We start from the raw sequence: 27,715 nt of genomic DNA, 5'->3' as shown, positions 1-27,715 counted from the left end.
TTTGCAGCCCCCTAGCAAGCTTTGGGTCAACAGCCTGCTCGAGGATCCGGTCACTGTATTGAAAAGACAGCTCCACCCCATTTGCATCCGACTGCTCACTTTTTATCGCCAGATTTTTCAACATTGTTTTGCCAACATTCCTCCAAAAATCTTCTAGGGACATATTACAGAGTATTAACTCCCAGATTAGGCAAACATGTGTCGCCTAAACAGGATAAAAGAAGGGTTACAAAAGGAACGTGGCGACAGAGCCTGCAGATAAGCTGCTAGTTCCATGCCCACATTACCTGGTCCCCTGCAGACTGAGTTTTGCAATTAATTAGGCCAAATCTTGGCAAGTAACCAACTGATAGTTTATTTAGATAAATAGGTAAATGAACAGTGTAAAACAGTGAATTACACACTTCACTATCCTCCTCCATAAATAGAAAGAAAACACTAGCTTTTCATACTCTTGGGATCTCCCAAAGCAGTTTACAGCCAATTAATTACTTTTGACGTGTAGCTGCTGCTATAATATGGGAAGCATAATAGGCAATTTGCATGTAAGGAAGTCCCACAAACATTAATGTCATAAAACAAAATAACCTATTTTAATAACGTTACTTGTGGTATGAAATTAGCCAGTTCACCAGGAGAATATAACTGCTCATCTTTGAAATAATGCCTCGGGTTCATTTAATTCAAGCTGAGGGGGAAGGGGGTTGGTTGGGGGTGGAGTTTAATGTCTCATCTGGACCCCAGACAGTGTGGCACTCCCTATGTACAGCACTTGAGTGTGAGCCTGGATTATAGGCTTAACTCCCTGAAATTGGGCTTGAACCAGTGACTCTGTGGCAAAGTGCTGCCACCGAGCCACAGCTGACACCAGTGAAGGAAAAGTATATGGGAACATAGGAACAGGAAAAGGCCATTCAGCCCCTCTAGCCTGCCCTGCCAGATGGTGGCTGATTTCCAACGAACTCCAAAAACCTGCCATTGGCCCATATCCCTTCATATCTTTGCTTAACAAAAATCTATGTCAGATTTAAAATTAACACCATGTCTAGCTTCAATTGCTGTCTGTGGGAGAGAGTTCCAAACTTCTACCCCCCCCCCCCCTCCCCTTTAAGTGAAGAAGTTCTTCCCAACATCTCTCCTGATTGGTCTGGCCCTAATTGTTAGACTATGCCCCCTAACTTTAGAATCGCCAACCAGTGGAAATAGTTTATCTTTATCTACCCTAACTTTCCCTGTTAATATCTTAAATACTTTGATCAGAGCACCCCTTAATCTTCTAACGTCTAGCAAAATACCAGTCTAATTTGAGGATACTCTTCGTAACACAACTCGTGCAATCCAGGTATCATTTTTGTAAATCTGCAAGTAATAGGATAGATCCAGATGAATGGGATAGATACAAAGACCAGCAAAGGGTCATAAAGCAGCTTATTAGAACGACTAAAAGGGATTATGAAAGGAAACTTGCAAGGTGTGATGTATGCATAAAGCAATTCTGTATATAATATTATACACTACCTCCGACCACCAGGTGGCAGTGTAAACCTACCACGTGACTGTGCCTTCGGGAGTTGGGAATAAGTCGTGTTGGTGGATAGACATATTTTGCAGTAGCTCTACAATAGTTAGTCAATGTCAGTTATTTAGCTATTCCAGTTATCTTTACCACGCAGTTGTTTCATAATAAATTATTTAAACTAGATGTTCTGTAATGCATCATTCACATCGACCAGTCTACAGAACATGACACAAGGGACATCAAAATCAATAAGAAATGCAATCCAGGTATTTTTTACGTTGCACACCCTCCAAGGCCAAAATATCCTTCCTAAGATGTGGTGCCCAGAGCTGCTCATGGTATTCCATTGGGGGTCCAACCAGGGTTTTGTACAGCTGCAGCGTAACCCCTGTGTCTTTATATTCCAGTCCTCTAGATATAAAGGCTAGTATGCCATTAGCCTGTTGTATTTTATATTTTCCCTGCGTCTTGACTGTGATAGAGAAATTCAAACAGCATTCATTAGGTAAGAAAAACTGAACTTTATTCACTCATTAGAACTGACTGCTAGCAGTAAATGGCTGATACTTGGAGTCGGAAAGCAGTCAATTACAAACTGCTGAGTCCGTCCCAAGTCTGCGATAGTACAGAAAAGAAGGCGATTCTTATACATTATAGGATCAAGATGACATGAATACAGCTTGGTCAGGAATTTGATTGAAAGTAAAACATAAGTAATAATCGTTACAATGGCATCACCTTGCTGACCTTTAGGGGACTGGAGTCTCATATCATTTTCTTGTCTTTGTTTTAAGAACTGGACAAACTTGTTTACATACAGGCCGAGACAGTTGTTCAGCTTGTTATTTATTGAGACTGCTTCTAGGTTGATGACGAACATTTTGTATTTTGTATCTGTGTCTTAGGTTAAATTCAATTGTACCAAGAAGACTTGACTAGTTTTCCCATCATGCCATTATTTGCTTCACACAATACCACAGCCTTATTGATTATTTTCTGCACTTGTTCCTGGCATTTTAAGGACCTGTGCACCTGAACCCCCAAGTGACTTTGACATCCACTGGACCTAACCTCTTTCCATTTAGAACGTACTCTGTTCTATCAATTATTTGGTCCAAAATGGATGACTTCACACTTGCTTACATAAATTCCATCTGCCACAAATTTGCCCATTCAACTAGTCCGTCAATATCCCCTTGCAATTTATGCTATCATCTGGGCTGTCTACAATGCCACCTAACATTGTATCATCTGCAAATTTGGATATATGATTTTCTATGCCATTATCCAAGTCATTAATGAATAATGTGAATAATTGAGGTCCCAATACAGATCCCTGTGGTACACTACTAGTCACCTCATGCTAATTATAGTAATTACCCATTAATGTCGGCTGACTCTCAACCAATTTCCTAACCATGTCAATAATTTGCCCTCGACTCTGTGGGCTTCCACCTTAGTTAACAGTTTCTTGTGTGGGACTTTATCAAATGCCTTCTGGAAGTCCATCTAAATGACATCCATAGACATTTCCTTATCCACTACCTTAGTCACCTCTTCAAAGATTTCAATAAGATTAGTTAGACATGACCTTTCCTTCACTAATCCATGTTGGCGCTCCCTGTTCGACCAACATTTTTCAAGGTGTTCAGTTACCCCATCCCTAATAATACTCCATCAATTTCCCATCACTGATGTTAGACTAACTGGTCTGTAATTCCCTGGTTTCCCCCTTTCACTCTTAAAAAGTGGAGTGATATGTTCAATTTTCCAATCCAGAGGGACCACACCTGAATCTAGGGAACACTGGAAGATTAGTTTGGGCATCTACAATATGCTCCCCTACTTCTTTTAACACCCTTGGATGGAAACCATTAGACCTAGGGATTTGTCATTCTTTAGTTCCATTAATTTCTGAGTTACTGATGCGGTACTTACATTAATTGTATTCAGTCCCTGTCCTCTATTAGTTATCCTCCTTTTTTATTGTAAATACTGAGGCAAAGTAATTGTTCAACATTGAATCAGAGAAGCCCTACAGTGCAGACGAAGGCCATTCGGACCATTAAGTCTGCACCAGCCCTTGGAAAGAGCACCCTACCTCGGCCACGCCCACCCTATCGGCAAAACCCAGTAATCCCACCGAACCTTTTTTTGTTTGGACACTTGAGGGGAAATTTAGCCAATCTACCTAATACATCTCTGGATTGTGGGAGGAAACCGGAGCATCGGAGGAAACCCATGAAAGCGCAGGGAGAAGGTGTGAACTCCACACAGTCACCCAAGGTCTCAATTAAACCCGGGTCCCTGATGCTGTGAGGCAGCAGTGCTAACCACTGTGCCACAGTGCTGCCCATGTCTGCCATTTCCTCATTATCACTGACAATATATCCATTTTCAGCTTTTAGTGGGCCAGTATTGTTCTTCAACACCCGCTTTCCCTTTATATAACTATTATTCTTACTGATTTTGATGTCTCTTGCAAGTTTCCTTTCATAATCCTTTTTAGTAGCTCTTATAAGCTGCTTTGTGACCCGTTGCTGGTCCTTGTACCTATCCCAATCATCTGGATTTGTGCTATGTCTAGCATTTTTGTAAGCCCTTTCTTTTAGTTTTATGCTGTCCCTAACCTCTTTAGTTGTCCATGGCTGTTTTCTTTGTGAAGTGGAATGAAGTTATTATCCCATCTTCGTTTCTAGCAAAAAAAAAGAAAATGTGATCATTCAGAAAATATATCTTTGTATCTACCTTAAAGTGTGCTGTGGGTAAAGAGGAACCAGTGGATATACTGATTTCCAAAAGGCATTTGATAAGGTGTCAGACACATCAAAGGAAGATAAAAGCTCATGGCATACAGGGTAACACATTGACATGGATAGACCAGCTGGATAACAGAAGGCAGAGAGACAATGTTTTTTTTCTGGTTGGCAGGATGTAATGAACAGTGTGCTACAGGGACCAGTGTTGGGGCTCCTAAATAATTTGGATGAAGGCACAGTTTGGTATGGTTGCTGAGTTTGCTAGTGATACAAAGGTAGGAAAGTAAGTTGTGAAGAGGACCTAGGAGACTACAAAGGATATAATGAAATAGCCTGCTTTGGCAGGAAGAATAAAAAAACATATGATCTAAAGGGTGAGATATTGCAGAGCTCTGAGATTCAAAGGGATCTGGATGCCCTGGTGCATTATTCACGAAAAGGATACTATGGCAGTACAGCAAGTAAGTAGTAAAGCTAATGGAATATTATCATTTATTGTGAGGGGAATTGATTACAAGAATAGGGAGGTTATACTTCAATTGTAGAGGGCACTGGTGTGACCACACTTTGTACAATATTGGTCTCCTTTTTAAGGAAATACATAAATACGTTAAAAGCAGTTCAGATAAGGTTGCGAGACTAATAGGACAGGTTAGGCTTGTATCCTTTGGAGTTTAGAAGAACAAGAGGTGGCTTGATTGAAACATTACATTTTAAGATCCTGAAGGGAATTGACAGGGTGGATCTGGAGGGGATATTTCCTCTTGTGGGAGAGTCTCGAACAAGGTCGATGTTATAAAATAAGGGGTCGCGCATAGACCAAGTTGAGGAGAAATTTTTTCGCGGAGGTTTGCTTCTTTGGAACTCTCTTCCTTCAAAAGACAGTGAAAGCAAAATCTTTAAATATTTTTAAGGCAGAGCTAGATAGATTTTTGATTAACAAGGGGGGTGAAAGCTTAACAGAGATAGGTGGCACTGTATAATTGAGCTATCAATCAGATCAGCCATGATTCTATTGAATGGCGGAGCAGACTTGGAAGGGCCAAGTGGCCTATTCCTGCTTCTAATGCAGGAGTTTTTGAAGTGTGAGTCGTGACCCATGTGTGGGTGTCAAAAGGGTGGCGGTGTAGAGGTTTGCAGTGTTCTGTGCACATCAGCCTATGATGCAGTTTCACAATGGCAACATTCAGAAATCTTCAGGGTACATCCTGCCTTCAGTGTCAATGTTCTCTTGCACAGTGGTTCCCAAGCTTGAAAGTGTCCTCAGTCTGCTGCTGGAATGTTTTGGAGAGTGCAGGACTGGCAGGAGAGGGCTGGAACTAGAGCAGCTGCCAGCCACTCTCACTTTAATTGTGTATTTCAAGGATTTTTTTAAACGAGCAGCATTTATGTGGTCACGCATCAGTGGTAATCCTTTCCTCTTGCTAACATCACTGAAACTGTAATGTTAACTGAAGAAAACGCAAGTCTTGGCTCAGGGGGGGGTAAACCGGGAAACACATCTGCAAAACCTGGGTTTTTACCTAATTTTAGAATTTTAGAGAGACAATTTGATTGTGTCAGAGGTTCAGTTAGCTAAGCAGGACCAAGACTTTCTTAGATGCAGACAAAAGCTCTGCACCTTGTTCTTTCTAATGCCTCTGGGGGAGTAAGTTTAAAAATGAGAGGCACCTTCACCTCCGGCTGTCCCTATGTGTTTCAAAAAATGATTTGTTTTCTCTGATTTTGGGCACATCATTATAGAAGTTGAAATCCCTGTTTTGTAATTCCCAGAGGTGAGCATTGACTGCATTAACTCCAAATGAGAAGCTTCCATTGTCTTGTGCTGCCTTAAGGTGAGGAAAATGGTGAATATGTGGTGGGACTCCTGTTTGAACCCAGGCGCTGCCCCTCATTAGATTTAAGTTAACCTGCCCCCTGCAATTCCAACACCTTCAGCTTGCGTTTCTGATTCGCATTTTGCTTTTCATCCGAGGAGTTTTGCAATGGGCTTTTGTTTTCATAAAAGATCGCAACAAGGAATGGAAACATTTATTTCTGGGAGTTTGGTTTGGAATGGGAGAAGTGGTGGGAAGGGAGCGTGGATCCTCCTTGGAGATCCTCTTAACCTGAGAAACTTCCAACTGGTAAATGACCAGGTCCCTTTTGCAAAAGGTCATCGTGGAACTGAGCAATAGGCGAGGATACTTGGGAAGTGAGAATAACCGAGCCAGCCTGAAGTTTCTTTGGTGGTGGAGTACCAGAATAGTTACGTATTTTACATTTTTAGTTCAGCGTCACACGCAGATCTTTTTATAAATTTTTCCCAATTTGTTGTTTCCAATTAAAGGGCAATTTAGGGTGGCCAATCCACCTACCCTGCACATCTTTGGGTTGTGGGGGCGAAACCCATGAAAATACGGGGAGACTGTGCAAACTCCACACAAACCCTGACCCAGAGCTGGGATTGACCTGGGACCTTGGCGCCATGAAGCTGCAGTGCTAACCCACTGCACCACCGTGCTGCCCTAACACGCAGATCTTTTGGCAGCACCAGGATGAGACGCCTGCTAGAACAGGAAAACTAAATGATTTCCTTTCCCTCCCTTGCCTGGAGAAAGAAAACTTTACCTTCGGGATAGACTGGGTGAACGAATGTGGCATGGCTCCTGAAGGTCAGATGGCATGGGCCCCAAAGATCGGCCCGTTGGCAAAAGTGGGTTAGGGGGGAAAAAATGTTAGGAAACACTGTTCTAATGATTATGCTTGTAAAAGCGTACAACATGGAGTTGGAAAGGTTTTGTTTGTTAATATCGGGATAACAATTTCAGTCTCTGAGGCATGTGATATCAGTCATTCCCTTGAGTGCAAGCTTTATCCCCTATGTGTTTGTTTCCCAGTCTTGTACCTTCTGGGAAAATTCAGTTGGCTGGTATCCGGTATCTCAAAGGAAATCTGTAATTTTGAGGTGGCTCTCCTATAAACAACTATTTGAGACCTCTGCCTGGTTTGTTGCATGTTGGTATCTGATCTATTTATAAGCTACAGTCTGTGTGAATCACTAATGCAGAGATTTGCTTCATCATAAGTTAGGTATTGATGTATTATATCAGATGTTAATTTTAAAAGGGAATCTTTTATACACTTGAGCAATTTGGTCTGCGTGGTCGAGGGTTTTTGGTCTGCGTGACAATTTGAAGACTCGCAAGGGGAGATCATTCTGCCCCCTGTGCCTATGCTAGAACTATCCAATTGATCTCACTCACCATTGCCCTGTGGCCTTGTAATTTTTATTTCTATTCAAGTATTTCTCCAATCCCCCTTTTAAAGGTTTCTCCTGAATCTGCTTCTACCACCATTTGGCAACATTACAGTCTGTATGGTGTTTCTACTCTTGTCACCTCTGGCTCTTACAGTCACCTTAAATCCGTGTCCTCTGGTTACCAACCCTTCTGCACCTGGGAACAGAGTGACCAAGTGAAGAGGGCACTCAGCAGAGCGCACACTTTCACCAAACTCTGTCAACTCAATATTATTACAATTATGCAGCTCTACTTTGAGACTTTTCCCTGCCTGGTTGATGTTCTGTAATTACAAAGGTAAAAAAATGAAATAATTTGGGTCACTGTCTGTGCAGAGTCTGCATGTTCTCCCCATGTCTGCGTGGGGTTCCTCCCACAGTCCAAAGATGTGCAGGTTAGGTGGATTGGCCATGATAAATTGGCATTAGTGTCCAAAAAAGGTTGGTTGGGGTTGCGGGGATGGGGTGGAGGTGTGGGCTTAGGTAGGGTGCTCTTTCCAAGGGCTGGTGCAGACTCGATGGGCCAAGTGGCCTCTTCTGCACTGTAAATTCTATGATTTCTATCAAGTACTTCTTTCTCACTGAGCAAGCTTCAGGCTAATCCACCTCCAACAACCTGCTTTGAAAACTCTGTCTCACAGCTGTCATAAAGTGAGCAATCAACAGCATTTCAAATGAAACAACCCACAGCATTCTTTTTTTTTTTTAAAGTCATTTTGCCCCATCGCCACATGTTATTGAACCTTGTAAAACATTCCAGGATCTGAAGTCAGATCTGCATCTTCGCCAAAATGAATCCATAAAATCCATTCAATAGTTTTTGTGATACATTGTTTACTGGCAAAGAGGCTAACAAGGGCCGAAACATGAAACCTGCCCAGTTTCAGGGTAGATGTAAACTATCAAAACCATTGATGATTTGAGCAACTCCCCTAAATCTCTCGACTGCCTTCTCTGTTTTAAGGAAAGCAATCCCAGCTTCTCCAATCTCTCCACATAACTGGAGTCCCTCTTCCCTGGTACTATTCATATAAATTCCTGCATGCTCTCAATGCTCTTGACATCTTTCTCAAGATTCGGTGCCAGAATAGCACCATGCTACCTACAATTCTGTCCTTTCGTGTTTAATACTGTTCCGCTATTAATCACAATGGAGTCACTTTGGAAGTTTTATTTTCCATTTCAAACTTCCATTTGTTCAACTCCAGCAAAAGCCTAATTTGGGTAGTGGTTGTCTTCGATGTAGTACCACAAAAGGTTCACGCATTTTACTGACCCTGAATGACCACGTTGTTAAAGCTGTCCTCCTTGTCTCTAATTGAGTCAGCATAGTACTTTTGGCACCAACCTTGATTCAATGGTAACACGTGTGTCTGAAACGGTCATGAGTTCAAAGTCTCATCTGCAGGGAATTGAACAAATAATTTGGGATGTCACTTCAGTGCAGTTCAGGGAGCTTCTGTTTTTTTGGATGAGATGTTGTGCCTGCTCAGCTGTAAGTGAAGGATCCCAAGACACAATTCGGAGAGAGTGGGTGAGTTCTCCCCAGTGTACTACTGAAGTTTATCCCTTATGTAACATCACTTGGTAATAATTATCCAGTCATATATCTCATTGCTACAGTGCCTTGCTGTGAGCAAATTGGATTCTATATATCCTGACATTACAACATTGATCAAACTTCAAAGAATTCTCAATTTGCTGTACATTGGCTTAATTTGCAACAGTGACCATAATTAAATTGGCTTTGAAGCACTGTGGGGCATCCTGATGACGTGGAAGATTCTTGCTCTTAATGTTGGATAGATCTAATATTTGGCAGTTGAGTAGGGCAGTATTTCCAAAAGATGCATCATATTTTGTATTTTACCAAAAATAGCAAACCGGGTCATTGAGCCATTTCGTTTTCTATAACTAGTCAGAAATCGCAGGGGAAAGGTACATACCCTTCATTCCATTGTGTTGTAATTAGTTCATAAATATTAAGAAGAGTGACGTATTGCCTTTGTTCCCTATCACAAACTGCGTTCCCTAGCTACACACCCCGTCCACCCCCTGGACACTGAACCAAAGCTGAACCAGACTGTTTGCAATCGTGACATGCTATTTGTCCCTGATCTGAGCTGCTGACCCCATGTCGTATCCAACATCAAGACTGCCTACTCTGTAATATCAACAAACAAATTTTATTTGATAGCGCTGCTGTGAAACATCGTTGGAAGTTAAAGGCACGATATAAATGCAACTTATTTTTTATGTAGCTGGGTGTTATAAATACAGATACATGTCATTTAGCCAACAGATCCATCTTTATGCTCTGCACAAGTCTCCTGCCACCCGTTATCACCTATATTCATAAACCTATAATTCTATTTATTTCTCCCTCGTGCATGTTTAACTTCACCCTATAGTATTAAGTAATTTTGCTTCAACCACCCCTTGGGGCAGTGAGTTCCACATTCTAACCACTCTCTCTGGGTAAGGATGTTTCTTCTGAATTCCTTGATGGATTTGTGATAATCTTATAATTATGGCACCCAAGTCTGGTTTCACTTGCAAATGGAAATATCGTCTCCATGTCTACCTGACCTTTGTTGAACCAGTCTTCAAACTTCAACATATTCAATGATCCAACCTCCACTGCTTTCTTGGGGAAGAGAATTCCAAAGACTATAGATCCCCTGAGAGAGAAAATGTCTCTTCATCTCAGTCTTAAATGGGAGACCTCTTATTTTGAATCTGTGCCCCTAATTCCCAAGAGGAGAAACATCCTCTCAGCATCTACCATAAGACATAGGCGCAGAATTAGGCCACTCGGCCCATCGAGTCTGCTCCGCCATTCAATCATGACTGATATTTTTTTCATCCCCATTCTCTTGCCTTCTCCCTATAACGCATGATCCCCTTATTAATCAAGAACCTGTCTCTCTCTGTCTTAAAGACACAGTGATTTGGCGTCAACAGCCTTCTGCCGCAAAGAGTTCCACAGAGTCACCATTCTGGTGAAGAAATTCCTCCTCATCTCCGTTTTAAAGGATTGTCTCTTTAGTCTGAGATTGTGCCCTCTGGTTCTAGTTTTTCCTACAAGTGGAAACATCCTCTCTAAGTTCACTCTATCCAGGCCTTGCAGTATCCTGTACATTTCAATAAGATTCCCACTTCATCCTTCTAAACTCCCAACGAGTACAGACCCAGATACCTCAACCGTTCCTCATACTACAAGCTCTTCATTCCAGGGATTATTTTTGTGAACCTCCTCTGGACCCTTTCCAACGCCAGCACGTCCTCCCTTAGATATGTGGCCCAAAACTGCTCACAATACTCCAAATGGGGTCTGACCAGAGCCTTGCATAGCCTCAGAAGTACATTCCTGGTCTTGTATTCTAGCCCTCTCAACATAAATGCTAATATTGCATTTGCCTTCCTAACTGTCGACAGAACCTGCATATTAACCTTAGGAGAATCCTGAACAAGGATGCCCAAGTCCCTTTGTGCTTCTGATTTCCTAGGCATTTCCCATTTAGAAAATAGTCTCTGCCTCCATTCCTCCTTCCAAAGTGCTTAACCTCACACTTTTCCATTTTGTATTCCAGCTGCCACTTTGCCCACTACTAACCTGTCCAAGTCCTTCTGCAGCCCTCCCGCTGCCTCAATATTATCTGTCCCTCTTTGTATTGTGTCGAGCCCCCTCAGAATTGTGTATGCTTCAATAAAATTAACTTTCATTCTTCTAAATTCCAATGAGTATAGGTCCAACCTGCTTTACCATTCTTCAGAGTCAAACCCTTCATCCAAGGAATCGGCCTGTTGAACCTTCTTTGAACTGCTTCCAATCTTCCAATGCAAGTATATCTCTCCTTCAGTAAGGAGACTAAAACTCTACATAGTACTCGAGATAGTGGTCTCACCAAATCCCTATGTAGTTGCAGCAAGACTTCCCTACTTTTTATTCCATCCCTTTGCAATAAAGACCACAATTCCATGGCTTTCTAATTACTTACTGTACCTGTATGCTAACATTTAAGAATAATAATCACTTATTGTCACAAGTAGGCTTCATTTGACAGATCCTATGCAAGGAAACCCAGATCCATTTGTACTATAGCATTCTTCCTGCCAAAATGGACAACCTCACATTTTCCTATATTATACTTCATTTGCCATTTTTCTGCCCACTCCATTAACTTATCTATCACCATTTGCGCTCATCATATTGTCATGTGCGAGTACCTTTTAAGAAATGGGTGTTTACCGAATAGCTGTTGTGGGTCTACCTTAAGAAATGGGTGTTAGTCAGATAGCTGCAGTGATGTCAGAATTGGTGGAGCTGCGCTGTCTGTTTTTCACTTTCGTTTTTGAGCAGGCAGCTACAGTGTGTTTTAGTTTCATTTTGAGAGCTGGATAGCTGCATGCAAAGCAAACCGCTGTCTAAGGATCTCTTTCTGCAATCTAAAGACTGTCTCCAAATCATTTGAGGATTTTACGGTGATAACTGCTCTCAATAGTGAATTTAAACCTGATCTCTGTGTTAATAAGGATCTTTTGTCTTATGGATGTTGTAAGGAAAGATTAAGGGTTACTTATAGAATATTGTATCTGTGGGGATGATTGGTGTTGTTGGTTATTAAGATGTTTACTGTGGGTTTATAAAGTGTTAACTGGTTTCAGAAATAAACATTGTTTTAATTTAAAAGTACTTTAACTCTGTTGCACCTGTAACTGCACTCTATTAAAAGTTGTGGGTCAGGTGAACTCCATGATACACTTTGGGGTTCTCTAAACCCTGGCCCATAACAATATCCTCCTCACAACTTTTTCCTGCCTATCTTTGTATTGTTAGCAAATTTGGTTATGTACATTCAGTCTCTTTATCCATAGATTGTAAAACATTGAACCCCAGCACTGATATTGCATTGCACTAATTATAGTTGGCCATCCTGTAAATGACCCACTTATCCTGATTCTTTTCAGTTGGTTAGCTGACCCTCTCCTTATGCTAATATATCATCCTCAGAACATTAGCTCTTATCTTGCTCAGAAACCTTTTTGTGTGGCACTTTATCGAATGCTTTTTGGAAATCCAAATACATTGGGTGCGATTCACCGCTCCCACGCCGGGGTGGGAGAATCGCGGGAGGGCCGCACTGGCACCCCCCGCCCCAAATGTCGCGTTTTGCGACACGCCGCTCAGTGAATCACGGGCCGCCGTTTTTCACGGCGGCCCGTGATTCTCCGACCCGGATGGGCCGAACGACCGGCCGTTCACGACCGGTTCATGACGGCGGCAACCACACCTGGTTGCTGCCGGCGTAAACATGGTGCCAGTAGCTGTTTTGAGGCTTGTGGGGGGCGGAGAGGGGAGTGAGCACCACGTCCGTGCTCGGGAGGGGACTGGCCCATGATCGGTGCCCACCGAACGTCGGGCTGGCGTCTCAACGGGATGCACTCTTTCCCATCCAACGCCCCGCAAGATCAAGCCGCCACGTGTTGCGGGGCAGTGGAGGGGAAGACGCCAACCGCGCATGCGCGGGTTTGCCGTCAGCCGTCGTGACGCCAGCCGCGCATGCACGGGTTGGAGCCGGCCAATCCACGCATGCGCGACTGATGTCATTAGGCGCGTCGGCCGCATCATGCTCGGCGCACGGGCCTTGAAGCCAGCAACAAGGCCCGGCGGCCGAGATTCACGGCGTGCCCTCCGATGCCGTCGTGAACTTCTCCGGGTTTCACGACGGCGTCGGGCCTGGCGGAGAATTCCGCCCATTATATCCCCTTTATCTACCCTGCCTGTTAATGTCTTCCAAAAGTTCAAATAAATTTGTCGAACATAATGTCCCTTTCACAATACCATGCTGACCCTTCCCCTTGTATTAGGATTTTTAAAATGTCCTACTCCTGGATTTCCTTAATAATCTATTCCAGAATTTTCCAAATGGCAGATGTTAGACTACCTGGCCTATAATTTCCATTTCCTATCTCTCTCCTTTCTTGAATAAAGGTGCTGTGATGTTGGTTTTCAGTTGGCTGGAACCTTTCCTAAAATTTGGGAATTTTGGAAGATCACAACCAAAGCATCCACTATTTCTGGAGCCACTTCTTTTAAGACCCTAGGATGCAAGCCATCAGGTCCAGGGAACTTGTTTGTCTTTGGCCCATTAGTTTTCATAGAGCAATCACTATCACTGGTGAAAATAGTATGTTCCTCCCTCCCCTTTTGCCACTTGGATTTTCTCCTATTTTTTTTGTGTCTTCGACTGTAAATTCAGATATAAAATACTTGTTCAAAGCCTCTCCTTGTTTCCCATTATTACTGATTTGTGTCTCTGCTTGGCTTCCCACTGGTACAGGGTGGCATCACGCACATAGCAATCAGTTTTTGATCAGTCCCATGCGGTATTACCTAATGCAGCTGGTGTGCAACCACAAGAAGGTGTTTGCCAGATTTCCTGGAAGCTGTCACAATGCTTTCACACTGAAGCAGCCCAACATCCCAGACCATTTTGTCCCAGGAGAATAAAGAGCACTGGTTCTCACGAGACCAGGAATGCTAACTTCAAACATGGTTCATTTCACATTTGAGGAGTCCCATCAATGACGTGTGGGAGTTATACAAGAATCACATGACTACCACTGGCATCATCAAGCAAGTCATTGGAATGTTGATGAGCGACAGGCACATAAATCCAGAGGTGTCTTTCAGTCCAGAATGATGGTGGTATGTGCAACCTGGGTGGCATTTGAAGTGGAGAATATGATAGATGGAGGAGGACAAAGGGGCTCTTCAGGCATCTTTTGATGAGGAGGAATAGGAAGTCAGCCACGCCATCAGCTATCTACGTTGCTGCCACAAATACTCTTGGGTAGCTATGCTTTAGTTAATTATTGTAACTAAAAAAAATACCAACCAACTAGCCCACTTCTCCAAATGACCCTGTGCATGACCTGTGACACTGCTCTACCCATGACAGCTCCTGAAGATAAAAAATAGCTATGATTGCTATGGCAAAATAACTATCTAAAATCATTGCCATACTTGGTCTTCTTTCATTGATTAAATAAAGTCGGCATGCATATCAGATGTTTTACATCTATCACCAGCTATCTGTGAAATCCCTGTCTCTCCATCAACTGAGAAGGACACAGATGTGCCTCTTCTCTCCAGGGCCGCCTCTTCTGCATCAGTGAGCTGAAATATTTGTGTGGTCCACTTGCAGTCATCTCTCTCCCCTCTCTCGTGTTTTCCACTCTCTTCTCCTACCAGAGGTAAAAATAAACAGACCTGTAAGTGACTGAAGGCCATGTATTCACCCACTGGATGCAATGCATTTGGTGCAAGTGACTGAGATGAATGTATCTCAGACTTCAGGGTGGGGCTGCATTCCAGCAGTGGCTAGACATGTAAGAAATTACGCAGAAGCGAAAGATGGAGGTTGCCAAACGTGCCTGGGTATGAGGATTGATGTAATGGCCTATGTTTGGCAAGACAAAGAGAGGGAGAATGGGGTTTATATCACATGATAGGGGGCAGCAGGGTAGCACGGTGGTTAGCATAAATGCTTCACAGCTCCAGGGTCCCAGGTTCGATTCCCGGCTGGGTCACTGTCTGTGTGGAGTCTGCACGTCCTCCCCCTGTGTGCGTGGGTTTCCTCCGGGTGCTCCGGTTTCCTCCCACAGTCCAAAGATGTGCGGGTTAGGTGGATTGGCCATGCTAAATTGCCCGTAGTGTCCTAATAAAAGTAAGGTTAAGGGGGGGATTGTTGGGTTACGGGTATAGGGTGGATGAGTAGGGTGATCATTGTTCGGCACAACATTGAGGGCCGAAGGGCCTGTTCTGTGCTGTACTGTTCTATGTTCTATGTTCTATCTGGGAGAATTAGCAAAATATTAACATTTCTTGAACTGGTTAGGGCATTGTGCCCAAAAGCAGGGCACAATGCCCCTGTTGCTCACCTCAGCCACTTCTAGCCGGACCTTCTTGATGACAGCAGCAGATGTCACCTTAACATTACTGGAGAAAATGTTTCCCTTCTCTTCCTGACTGCACCCAGCTAATTCCAGTGAGCCATTATAAAATCTGGTTGGTACCCGTAATCTACCGTTCAGTTTACTCTAGGTTTAAAATGTTGATGCAAAGTAAGCGACCTTCAGATGTGTGTTTTGACTGTTTGCAAAGCAGCTCTCAAGCTCTGCTATCTCCTACAATTGTGACATCTAGCTCTACACGTGCATACCTTAGAATAGTGAAGGAATTCCTATGAGACACCTTGCTATTGCTGCTTCTCTTTAGTTGATTTTCTTTTTAGAACAAATTGCCAAGAATGAATTGATGGCAGAATGAAAACTCGTTAAGGTACACTAAGTTAATGTTGTTTGGTGTAGAACCAGTATAGACATGACATGAAACCATTTAATTTAAAGAAAGTTCCTCCTACCCTGATAAATATTCTAAACTAGAGTTACAAGCTCTGGTTAGCTTTATTGCTGGAGGGTCCAACACTTAACCAGTTGCCCACCTTTATTTTTAGAGCTAATCCGCAATATTTTTATTATTATTAGTAACTATTATCAAACATTTCCAAAGAAAACATTTTTAAAATTTTCCTTTTTAAAACTTATTTCCGTAAAGTTGCTCATAGCAATGTACAAGTGAATAATCTTGCATTACAAGTAGCACCAGAGCAAGAATGGAGGGTTGGTAACCCTACCTTGAACCCATACCTTTTTATGAAGTTTTATTTGAGACTAAGCACTGTTAGACCTAATATGGAGCATTCTGTATTATCAGAAGTTGACTTTTTTATTTCTGATGGCCCAAACATTCCTGGAACTGGTCGATTAAAAGTGCTTCTGCACACGCTGGATGCTCATCGGCTTCCCTCGTGTAGTCCCTGGCTCAGCGATCGCATATTCACAATTGATGGGACTGTCCGTTTCAGCAGCCCGAACCCATCTGGACAGCAGCTAGTCCCTGGGGTTGGCCCGCCCTCCGACTGTCCGCCCCCTCAGGTGTTCCTATCTCCACCTGATGTACAGGAGCAGCTGCCTGGCGCACAGCAGAGGGTGTCCCAGGAGCCTCTTCGCTAAAGTGCCCAACCGAGGTGTGTGCCTCTGGGGTGGTGGGTTGTGTTGGAGACCGCTATTATGGGAAGCCGCTGTAGTCCCCAGACTCTAGCTCCAGGGTGTCCTAGGTTTTGGGTCGCGGGCCCCAAACTGCTGTCCTCATCGTTGGTCGGTACACGGTGGGGCTGCGGCACGGCTGGGGACGGGGGGGTACGACAATGTCAGACAGTCTGACGCATGCAGCCCAGGGGCCATGATGGCCAGTATGCATACTGGCATGTGGTGCAGGGTGGGAGTTCGGCTGCTCTCCTGGTAGGGGGGCATCCCGGGTGTGTGGGACAGGGATTGGTGTCAGGGGCACAGTGTTGCCTATTCACGGCACTGCAGGCTGGTCAGGACGGTGTGGCTCATGGCGCTGACCGTCTCTGCCATCTGCGCCCAGGCACAGCATCTCGGCCAGGTTACAGGATGGCCTGCCTCCTCCACCGCGTCCAAGAGGGTCTTCAGCTGCCCCACCTCCACCCACATAGCTGAGTGGCAGTCATCTGTCAATCTTCTGTCGCCTGATTGGGAGACAAAAGGTGTAAATTGTTGTTTTTCAAATCTTAACTGATGTGTGAGTCATAACAGTCCAGCTCAGCTCTGTATATGAAAGAGCTTCAAGCACACGCAGTGAGCTTGTACACGCACAGTGGGGATACAAAAGGAGGGGACACAGCTGGTGTGAGACAGCCAGAGTGAAGTCAAGCCTTGGGAATTTGAAGCAGAGCGGGAATTCGGTGCAGACTGGAAAGAGGAGCTTTTTCCATTACTTCTCCTTCTGTTTTGCAACTTTAACATCAGCAGGGAGAAAGCCAGGGAGCATCTTGGGAAGGTAGGTGATATAAAAACCTACCTTGGTATCTGTGGTGAAAGTGAAGGTAAGTGGTATGTGAGGGTAAGAATTTAAAGTTTAGAACATAAAGTTTAAAAACCAAAATGGTACAATAAGGAGAGATATAAAAACAAGTTTTTAAAAAAATAATCACGATAATATACAAGTTAATTTAAGGGTTAAGGCATGTCAGGAGAACTCCGACCCGTTGGTCACACCGCAGGTGAAAATTACTGAGCAAGATAGAAAGTGGGTGACCAAAAGACGTGGCAAGACAAGGAAGGCAGTGCAGGTGACCCCTTGGTCATCTCCCTGCAACATAGATATACTGTTTTGTAAACTGTTGAGGGAGATGGCTCACCAGGGGAAGGCAGCAGCAGCCAGTTTCAAGGCACCGTGTCTGGCTCTGCTGCGCAGGGGGGCAGGAAGAAGAATGGGAAAGCTATAGTGATAGGGGACTCAACCGTAAGGGAAATAGACAGGCGGTTCTGTGGACGCAATCGAGACTCCAAGATGGTATGTTGCCTCCCTGGTACAAAGGTCAAGGATGTCTCGGAGCGGCTGCAGGATATTCTTTGTGGGGGGGGGGGGAAGAGAGGGTGAACAGCGGGCTGTCGTGTTGCACATAGGCACCAATGATGTAGGCATAAAACGGGATGAGGTCCTTCAAGCTGAATTCACGGAGTTGGGAGTTAAACTAAAAAGTAGGATCTCAAAGGTAGTAATCTCAGCATTGCTACCAGTGCCAGGAGCTAGTCAGAGTAGGAATGTCAGTACATATAGGATGAATGGATGGTTCGCGAGATGGTGCAAGAGGGAGGGATTCAAATTCCTGGGGCATTGGAATTCCTGGGGAGGTGGGACCAGTACAAACCGGACAGTCTGCACCTGGGCAGGACTGGAACCAACGTCCGGGGGGGGGGGGGGGGGGGGGGGGGTTTGCTAGTGATGTTGGGGAGGGTTTAAACTAATGTGGCAGGGGGATGGGAACCGATGCAGGAAGTCGGAGGGCAGGAAGTTGGAGAAAAGTAAGATGGGGACGGAAATAAAAGGCAGTAAGGGGGGAAAGTGTAAGGCAGAGAAGCCATAGTCAAAAATCAAAAAGGGCCACAGTACAGGGTATAGTGACTGAGGAGAGTTCAGTGAATAGGCCCAGTAATACTAAGAGGAATAAAATGGGAAGTTAAAAACATAAATGGAAAGCTAAGCAGCAGGTTATTACATGAAGATATGGGTTCAACAATAAGGAAAATTAGGAGAAAAGTTGAAAGGAAGAATAACTTGGGAGAGGTTACAGATGGAGATGTTAAGATTCAAAATGGAGGTATAAAAGCCAACATAAGTGTACTTTACCTGAATGCTCGTAGTATTCGGAATAAGGTAAATGAGTTCATGGCACAAATCATCGTGAATGACTATGATTTAGTGGCCATTACTGAAACATGGTTAAAGGATGGTCACAACTGGCCACTAAATGTCCAAGGGTATCAAACTATTCAGAAAGACAAAGTGGATGGTAAGGGAGGTGGTTATTTAAGGATGACATCCGGGCAGTAATGAGGTATGACATTGGTGCTATGGAGGATAAGATTGAATCCATTTGGGTGGAAATCAAGAATAGTAAGGTGAAAAAGTCACTGATAGGAGTAGTCTATAGGCCACCAAATGGTAACATTATGGTGGGACGGGCAATTAACAAATAAATAACTGATGCATGTAGAAATGGTACAGCAGTCATCATGGGGGATTTTAATCTGCATGTCGATTGATTTAACCAGATCGGTCAAGGCAGCCTTCAGGAGGAGTTTATAGAATGTATCTGCGATAGTATGTAATGGAACCTGCAAGGGAACAAGTGATCCCAGATCTGGTCCTGTGTAATGAGACAGGATTGATTAATGATCTCGTTGTTAGGGATCCTCTCGGAAGGAGCGATCACAATATAGTGGAATTTAAAATGCAGATGGAGGGTGACCAGGTAGAATTAAACACTAGTGTTTTGTGCTTAAACAAAGGAGATTACAATAAACAAAGGAGATTACAATGGGATGAGAGAAGAGCTGGCTAAGGTAGACTGAAAACAAAGACTTTATGGTGAAACAGTTGAGGAACAGTGGAGAACCTTCCAAGCGATTTTTCAGTGCTCAGCAAATGTTTATACCAACAAAAAGGAAGGACGGTAGAAAGAGGGAAAATTGACTGGATATCTAAGGAAATAAGGGAGAGTATCAAATTGAAAGAAAAAGCATGGTACAGCAGTCATCATGTACAAAGTGGCAAAGATTAGTGGGAGACTAGAGGATTGGGAAATCTTTCGGGGGCAACAGCTAAAAGAGCTATAAAGAAGAGCAAGATAGATTATGAGAGTAAACTTGCTCAGAATATAAAAACAGATAGAAACATTTGCTACAAATATATAAAACAGAGTGGCGAAGGTAAATGTTGGTCCTTTAGAGGATGAGAAGGGAGATTTAATAATGGAAGATGAGGAAATGGCTGAGGAACTGAACAGGTTTTTTGGCTCGGTCTTCATAGTGGAAGACACAAATAACATGCCAGCGACTGATAGAAATGAGGCTATGATAGGTGAGGACCTTGAGACAATTGTGTATCACTAAGGAGGTAGTGATGGGCAAGCTAATGGCCCTCCTGGCCCTAATGGAATGCATCCCAGGGTACTGAAAGAGATGGCTAGGGAAATTGCAAATGCACTCGTGATAAGTTACCAAAATACGCGAGACTCTGGGGTGGTCCCGGCGGATTTGAAATTAGCAAACATGACACCACTATTTAAAAAAGGAGTTAGGCAGAAAGCGGGTAATTATAGGCCAGTTAGCTTAATTTCGGTAGTAGGGAAGATGCTGGAATCGATCATCAAGGAAGAAATAGCAAGACATCTGGATGGAAATTGTCCCATTGATCAGACGCAGCATGGGTTCATAAAGGGCAGGTCGTGCCCAACTAATTTAGTGGAATTTTTTGAGGACATTACTGGAGCGGTAGACAATGGGGAGGCGATGGATGTGGTATATCTGGATTTCCAGAAAGTTTTGACAAGGTCCCACACAAAAGGTTGCTGCAAAAGATAATGATGCATGGCGTTACGGGTAAATAGTAGCATGGCAGCATGGATAGAGGATTGGTTAATTAAGGGAAAGCAAAGAGTGGGGATTAATGGGTGTTTCTCTGGTTGGCAATCAGTAGATAGTGGTGTCCCTCAGGGAACAGTATTGGGCCCACAATTGTTCACAATTTACATAGATGATTTGGAGTTGGGGACCAAGGACAATGTGTCCAAGTTTGCAGACGACACTAAAATGAGTGGTAAAGCGAAAAGTGCAGAGGATACTGGAAGTCTGCAGAGGGATTTGGATAGGTTAAGTGAATAGGCTAGGGTCTGGCAGATGGAATACAATGTTGACAAATGTGAGGTTATCCATTTTGGTAGGAATAACAGCAAAAAGGATTATTATTTAAATGATAAAATATTAAAACATGCTGCTGTGCAGAGGGACCTGGGTGTCCTAGTGCATGAGTCTCAAAAAGTTGTTCTACAGGTGCAGCAGGTGATGAAGAAGACGAATGGAGTTTTGTCCTTCATTGCTAGAGGGATGGAGTTTAAGACTAGGGAGGTTATGCTGCAACTGTATGAGGTGTTAGTGAGGCCACACCTGGAGCATTGTGTTCAGTTTTGGTCTCCTTCCTGAGAAAGGATGTACTGGCGCTAGAGGTTGCGCAGCGGAGATTCACTAAATTAATCCCAGAGTTGAGGGGGTTGGATTACGAGGAGAGGTTGAGTTGACTGGGACTGTACTCGGAATTTAGAAGGGGGGAGGAGGGGGGAAATCTTAAAGAAGCATATAAAATTATGAAGGGAATAGATAGGATGGATGCGGGCAGGTTGTTTCCACTGGCGGGTGAAAGCAAAACTCAGGGGCATAGCGGCAAAATAAGGGGAAGTAGATTTAGGACTGAGCTTGGGAGGAACTTCTTCACCCAAAGGGTTGTGAATCTATGGAATTCCTTGCCCAGTGAATCAGTTAGGGCTTCTTCATTAAATGTTTTCGAGATAAAGATAGTTTTTTTTTTGAAGAATAAAGGAATAAAGGGTTATGGTGTTCGGGTGGGAAAGTGGTGCTGAGTCCACAAAAGATCAGCCATGATCTAATTGAATGGCGGAGCAGGCTCGAAGGGCCAGATGGCCTACTCCTGCTCCTAGTTCTTATGTTCAGCTTGACCTGTGAACCGTGGTGCCGCGCATCCTCCTGCCATCGTGTTGGCTGGGATGATGTGGGTGTTCCTACCTCCACCTGATGTGTATCAGCAACTGTGTGGTGCTCACCAGAATGTGCCCCAGAAGCCTGTCCACTACTGTTGCCCTCCGAGGTATGTTTCTCTGCACCGGTGGAGGGTGTGGATGACAGCTGTGCCATGAATATGGTGGTCTCTTCTCCGTTCCGAGGTGTTCTTATGGAAGGGAAGAGATCCTGTGGAAGAAATGGGCATCTGGTCAGTGGAAGGGATGGGTCAGTCTCTATGGCATTAACAGCTCGTGTATGAGAGGTCATCTGGGTGGCGGCCGGTAGATCTTCACCACTGCGCTGTATGCAAACCTCAACATCAGTGACCAATCTGTCCTCAGCCAGCCCCACGACCTCTATGGGGTGGGTGTTCTGATGTCTGGCGCCCCGCCGCCCCTCTGGCCCTCTCCCGCCTGTTGTAGGCCAACCTCTCCTGTGGGGACGCAGAGGGTGCACCGTGAGCGACTCGCTTCATCGCAGGGCTTGGGGGGGGGGGGGGGGATTGGGGGATCGAGGGAGGGTTTAAGGGGGTGGGGGCGGATGGGGAATTGGGGGATTGAGGGAGGCAATGTGGACATGGGTGGGCCAGGGCATGTTGAGGTGCTGGGTGGGGACGGTGCCAGGTGCATGCTTGTGTGCGGGTGCGAGTTTAGCAAGTGGGGGCGGTGCCAGTCAGCCGGTGCCAACCCACCCATGCAGCCCGGTGGAGGTCGTTGATCATCTTACAGCACTGGGTGTCGGTCCTCCTGGTGGTCGCTGCCACTTCTCCTAGGCCGCACTAGCTGCCCAGTGGCTGACCCTCCAAGCCCCTGGGGGAAACAGAGCATTCCATATGGTCTCGACCGTGCCCAACAATCTGGCCATGTCGGCATCCCCAAATCATGGGGCTGGTCTCCTCAATGGCATGGCTGCCAGCTGCGTGGGTTTTCTGCAGGATCGGTTTCAAGTGCTGCTCCCCTTGTTCGTGTGGAGCTGGTGAACACGATCCCGGCAAATGTGCCGGTGGGACCATCATTTGTGGTGTGAAGCCCATGGGGCCTCATTAAGTGGATCAATTAACTTTTGATACTGGTGATGGCCTCGCAGTTCCGAGCATCGGGAAGCTCATGGCAGTTCCCACTCACTACCCCACTCACTACCACATTTAGAAATGTTTCCATTAAATTGTGCCCCAACAAATTCATAGAATGTTATCAGGATAATTTCTTCGATCAACACGTTCTGGAACCAATAGTTGGCAATACCATACCTGGTATTGTGCAGTGAGATAGGATGAGTTAATGAACTCTCAGTAAAGATGCCAGTGATCACTGTGATTGAATTGTACATTCAGTTTGAGGCAAAGAAGAGCAAACCTCAGACTAATATTTTTAACTTGAATGTGGGCAATGATGAGGACATGAAAGCTGAACTGGCAATTTAGCTTAAGGTCTTGCCAATAGAGATGCAGTGGCAGGCATTTAAGAGGATATTTCAGAACATACAGAATAGCTAGATTCCAATCAGAAAGAAAGATTTCAAGGGGAGGACCCACTATCTGTAGTTAGCACAAAAAAAATTAAATTTAGCGTCCCATTTAAAGAAAAAGCTTATCTGTGCAAAAGATTGGTGGCAGGTCAAAGAATTGGACAGAATGTAATGAACCACAAAGGATGGCTAAAGATTAAAAATTAGGGAAAAATTATAGTGTGAGAGAAAACTAGCTAGAAAAATAAAGACAGATGATAATGGTTTCTACATGTATTTTTAAAGTGTTAACAAAGAACATTGGTCCTATAGAAAGTAAGAGTTGATAATGGAAAATGGAGATGGCAGATGAATTGAACAGGTATTGTTCAAATATTGTTCGCTATAGGGGATATAAGTAACATCACAGAAATCACTGTAAATCAGTAATTAGGAGCGAGGAAGGAACTCGGGGAAAATCACAAATGGTACTGAGTAAATTGTTGGAATTGCGGGATTACAAGTCCCTGGACCTTGATGGATTTTATCCTAGGGTCTTAAAAGAAGTGGCGAGTGAGATATTTGATGGATTGGTATTAATTTTCCAAAATTCACCCGATTTTGTTCCATTAGATTGACAGTAGCTGATGTAACACCTTTATTCAAAAAGGGCGACCGAAAGCAGGAAACAATAGGCCTGTGATAGCTTAACATCTGACATAGGGAAAATGTTGGTAGCTATTATTAAAAACATCATAGTAGGGCACTTAAATAAATTCAAAGTAATCAGGCAGAGTCAACATGGTTTTGTGAAAGGAAAATCATGTTTAACCAATTTATTTGAAGTAACCAATGCTGTGGCTAAGGGCGAATCGATTGAATTTTCAGAAATCTTTTGGTAAGATGCCACATCAAAGGTTATTGCGGAAAATAAAAATCATGGAGTTGGGGAGGTGGGGGACAGATTGCCAACTAATAGGAAACGAGAGGCAAAAATTGTTTATTTTTCTGGTTGGCAATATCTGATGAGTAGTGTGCCACAGGAATCAGTTCTGTGTCCTCAACTCTTTACAATTTATTTTAATGATTTGGATGAAGGCAAAGATGGCACAGTTATTAAATTTGCTGACAACACAAAGAAAGGTAGGAAAGTACGTTGTGAAGAGGAACATATAACATAGAACTGTACAGCACAGTACAGGCCCTTCGGCCCACGATGTTGTGCCAAACAAGTCTGAAACTAAGATCAAATCAACCTACTCCCAATCAATATAGTGCACTCCATTATTGTTATGTTAATTCCACCGTGGCAGCAGGGCAGATTAAATCCAGTTTATTAATTATAAAAAAAATTTGGAATAAAAAGCTAATATCAATACTAATGCTGACCATAAAACTATTGCATTGTCATAAAAACCCTTCTGGCAAGTAAGAAGGCTACAAAAGGATGTAGACCGCCTCCAGGCGCAGGATCCAGCCACCACCCCCACCCCCACCCCCGCCATGCCTCTGTCTCCAGCCTCCAAATTCTCCAGTCTCCCTCCAACGTCAATCCAGTCTTCCCTGGCCCTCCCGTCCGGCCTTTCTGCCTTCCCAGCTTTCCCCCTCTAAATTCTGCCCACCCTCCAGTTGCTCCCCGCCTCCCACTCCAAACTTCCCCCATCTCTTCTAAATGCTCTTTCAGGCTCTTCAGTCTCCAGACATTGGGTCTTGCTGGCCTTTGTGCTAGCTGACTGTGCCAGCACATGGTTGCAGTATGGGTGGGGTGGTTTAGTCCGATCGGGGCCGTGGGGTGGGGAGAGGCAGCCGATTGTGCTCGGCGTTGCAGTGCAGTGGTGCAGTGGTGTGGTGGGGTGGTTGGTGGTGGGGGGGGGGGGGGGGGGGGAGCGGTTTGTTGAGGGGCAGGAGGAGTTTGGCACTACACACCACATACTTGTTAGCTTGGAATTTGGAAACTTTTGGCTGTGTCTGTGAACGCATTTGGTTGTGATTGCTGCAGGACAGCAATTGATGATGATAATGTCAGCTGATAACGACCATTTGACATCACCGGTATGGTTCTGAGTGAAAATGAAATAGATTGATAACCAGAAGATTGCAAATGATTGCACAATGTTTGTAATTGAATGCAGATTACTGATGTGCCATCAATTAACACAAGACGAGTAGTGAACGAAACTGAGGCTTTAATAAGCTAAACAGGAAGCCTCCTGGCCACTGATCCCGAACTGGGGCAGGGCCGGAGGTCAGCCACCTTTATACCGAGCCTGAGGGGACAAGCCATCAGGCAATGGTTTAGCACAATACATGTAGTACAGTAACAGTTTACCACAATACATATAATACACTAAGTGGTTTACCACAATTACGTCAAATGAAAGCAAAATTGAAAGCAAATTATATTTAAAATGCCGGGTAGGGCCTACCAAGATATTGCACGATTGCGTGATAAAGGTTTTTCTAATGTAGTTGCAAGAGTCACTATCAATTATATACATTGGACTTTTTTGTCTTGCAGGTCACTATGTCAGAAATATTTGTATTTACGGACTTGAAGATTTGAAGTGGTTGAGTGAAAAAGACTGCTTGTTTGCTAATAAATTTGAACTCCATGCCTATCCACCAACTCTAGAATGCCTTGAATACCGGATCCTCAAGAGAGCTCAGAATCAGAGTATCATTGCTTCGCAAACGGGTTTGTGACTTACTTCGAATGGATTGTAAGCGTCGCAGGATACAAAAACACAAAGAACAATCTGGGATATACTTGATTTTTCACACTTTTCTAACGGCCTGAATGTGCTTTTGTTTAAATGTGTTATGTTCCATTCATTTTTTTTCTTTCTGCACCATGGAAATTTTAAGCATGCCCCTAAAAGGTCTGTGTAGGGACAAATTTCGCAGTATGAGAGCATTCCCCTACAATCCATATTTGTTTTGGGTGACAGTAACCAATTCCTTCACCCTCCCCACACTTATTTAAGTGGGGAAGAGAGGTAACTAGACAATTTGGGTTAGATGGAACTTGAACATTTAAACTTCACGTACTGTAAGAGTTGCCAGTTAGTTGCACACGAGCTGCATTTGCACTTTCCATGCTCAACGATTTGTGTAAACTGCATGAAAACGTTTTGAGATCTTTCAAATGAAAGCCACCACCTATATTATATTGGACGGGAAGACCTTTTTACAAGGCTCTGATGATAGCATAAAGAGCATTGAAGGATGCGAGCACCGCCTGGAAATAGGGCCTGTGACTTTCCCTAGCCTTGCTCTCCTCTCGTGAAGCTCATTCCAGGACATCCCATCATTACCCCCTTAACTGCCCCTGTTTTTTCTTTAATTGATTTGTGAATTGAAGAACTGTAACAGAATGAAGGTGTCTGGAAGTAAAACGGCTGCCCTGCTTCTTGCATTTTTGGGCATTTAAAATTCACTGACCAGTTCAGGTGAATTACATTTCTTAATATGAAAAGGGGCCAGGGGACTCTTGGAAATATCCTCATGTTTTATTTTTCTAGAAGAGTTCTAAAAGTCAACAGTGATCAAAGAAGCTGGATATGCATATGTTAAATTTCCGGACAGTCAGTAGCTGAAGGATAGTATTTTAACTGTAACACAGAGTGCGAATGAAGTGTTCTACCTGAAGCATTGGCCAGCTCTCGTCAGAATGGTGACCCGTGGTGTAATTCGAAGGATATTCTATTATCACGGAATTAAATCCATCTTTGTTTTTTGGTTCCGTCAAATATTGCACTGGTGTAATTTTCAGGTTTGCAGCTACCAACAATGGTTACAAAGCAAGAAGGCCTTATTACATAGCAAATTGCTAAGTGCAAGATAAAGGCAATTTCTTCATGAGGTAGAATAATTTAGACATTACAGAAATAAACAACAGTAAGGACAGGGACCAATGTAGTGCATTATTGAATTCCAATGTGCAATGACTCTTTCTCCTGGATGTTTGTAATACTTTTAAGATTATAAATCTGACGACCTTTGTAATTATCTTTTTGTATTACAGCCATCATACTTACCTCATTGTTAATGGAGCTGATTTCATTTTACGATATAGATATATTCATGTTTCATTTGGGTGCAATATTCATGGTTCATTTAAGGTGCATTGGTTACAGTGGTCCCTCTAAGAAATAAAAATATGGCTCAGGAATTTAGAATGGGTTTTAACTGTATATATTCACTATCCATTCATTCTTTCAGCAATAAACTTTTTCAGTAAAGTCTTCCCCAAAGTTTGTTACATGAATGACCAACGTTCCAGTTTTGCTAATTTTAGTGCAAAGGCAATTGGAGATTTTGTAACACAAGTGTCCACCAATCATTCATCTACATTCAGGGTTGACTTCAGAATTTGCCCGTGTCTTAAAGTTAATGGGAAGATGCAGAACGTTGCTCAAGATGGCTGTTAATGAAGAGCTTGGACAGCATCCCATAACTACAAAATTGACATAAACAATG

At 43.7% G+C, this 27,715-nt stretch overlaps 1 protein-coding gene across 1 annotated transcript in view; it reads left to right on the top strand.

Moving 5' to 3' along the window:
* LOC119965958 (N-acetyllactosaminide beta-1,6-N-acetylglucosaminyl-transferase-like) overlaps window positions 1-27,482 on the top strand; it is a 55,169-nt gene extending 27,687 nt beyond the window's left edge. Inside the window, exon 3 of the mRNA XM_038796997.1 lies at window positions 25,755-27,482. Within this exon, the coding sequence (XP_038652925.1) occupies window positions 25,755-25,939 (185 nt within the window). The 3' untranslated portion in view covers window positions 25,940-27,482. The remainder of the gene's footprint in view (window positions 1-25,754) is intronic.
* Window positions 27,483-27,715: the final 233 nt, after the last annotated feature.

The sequence above is a fragment of the Scyliorhinus canicula genome, chromosome 5 (genome assembly GCF_902713615.1).
Source record: "Scyliorhinus canicula chromosome 5, sScyCan1.1, whole genome shotgun sequence".
NCBI classification, from domain to species: Eukaryota; Metazoa; Chordata; class Chondrichthyes; order Carcharhiniformes; family Scyliorhinidae; genus Scyliorhinus; species Scyliorhinus canicula.
This window is presented reverse-complemented; position numbering and strand designations above follow the sequence as displayed.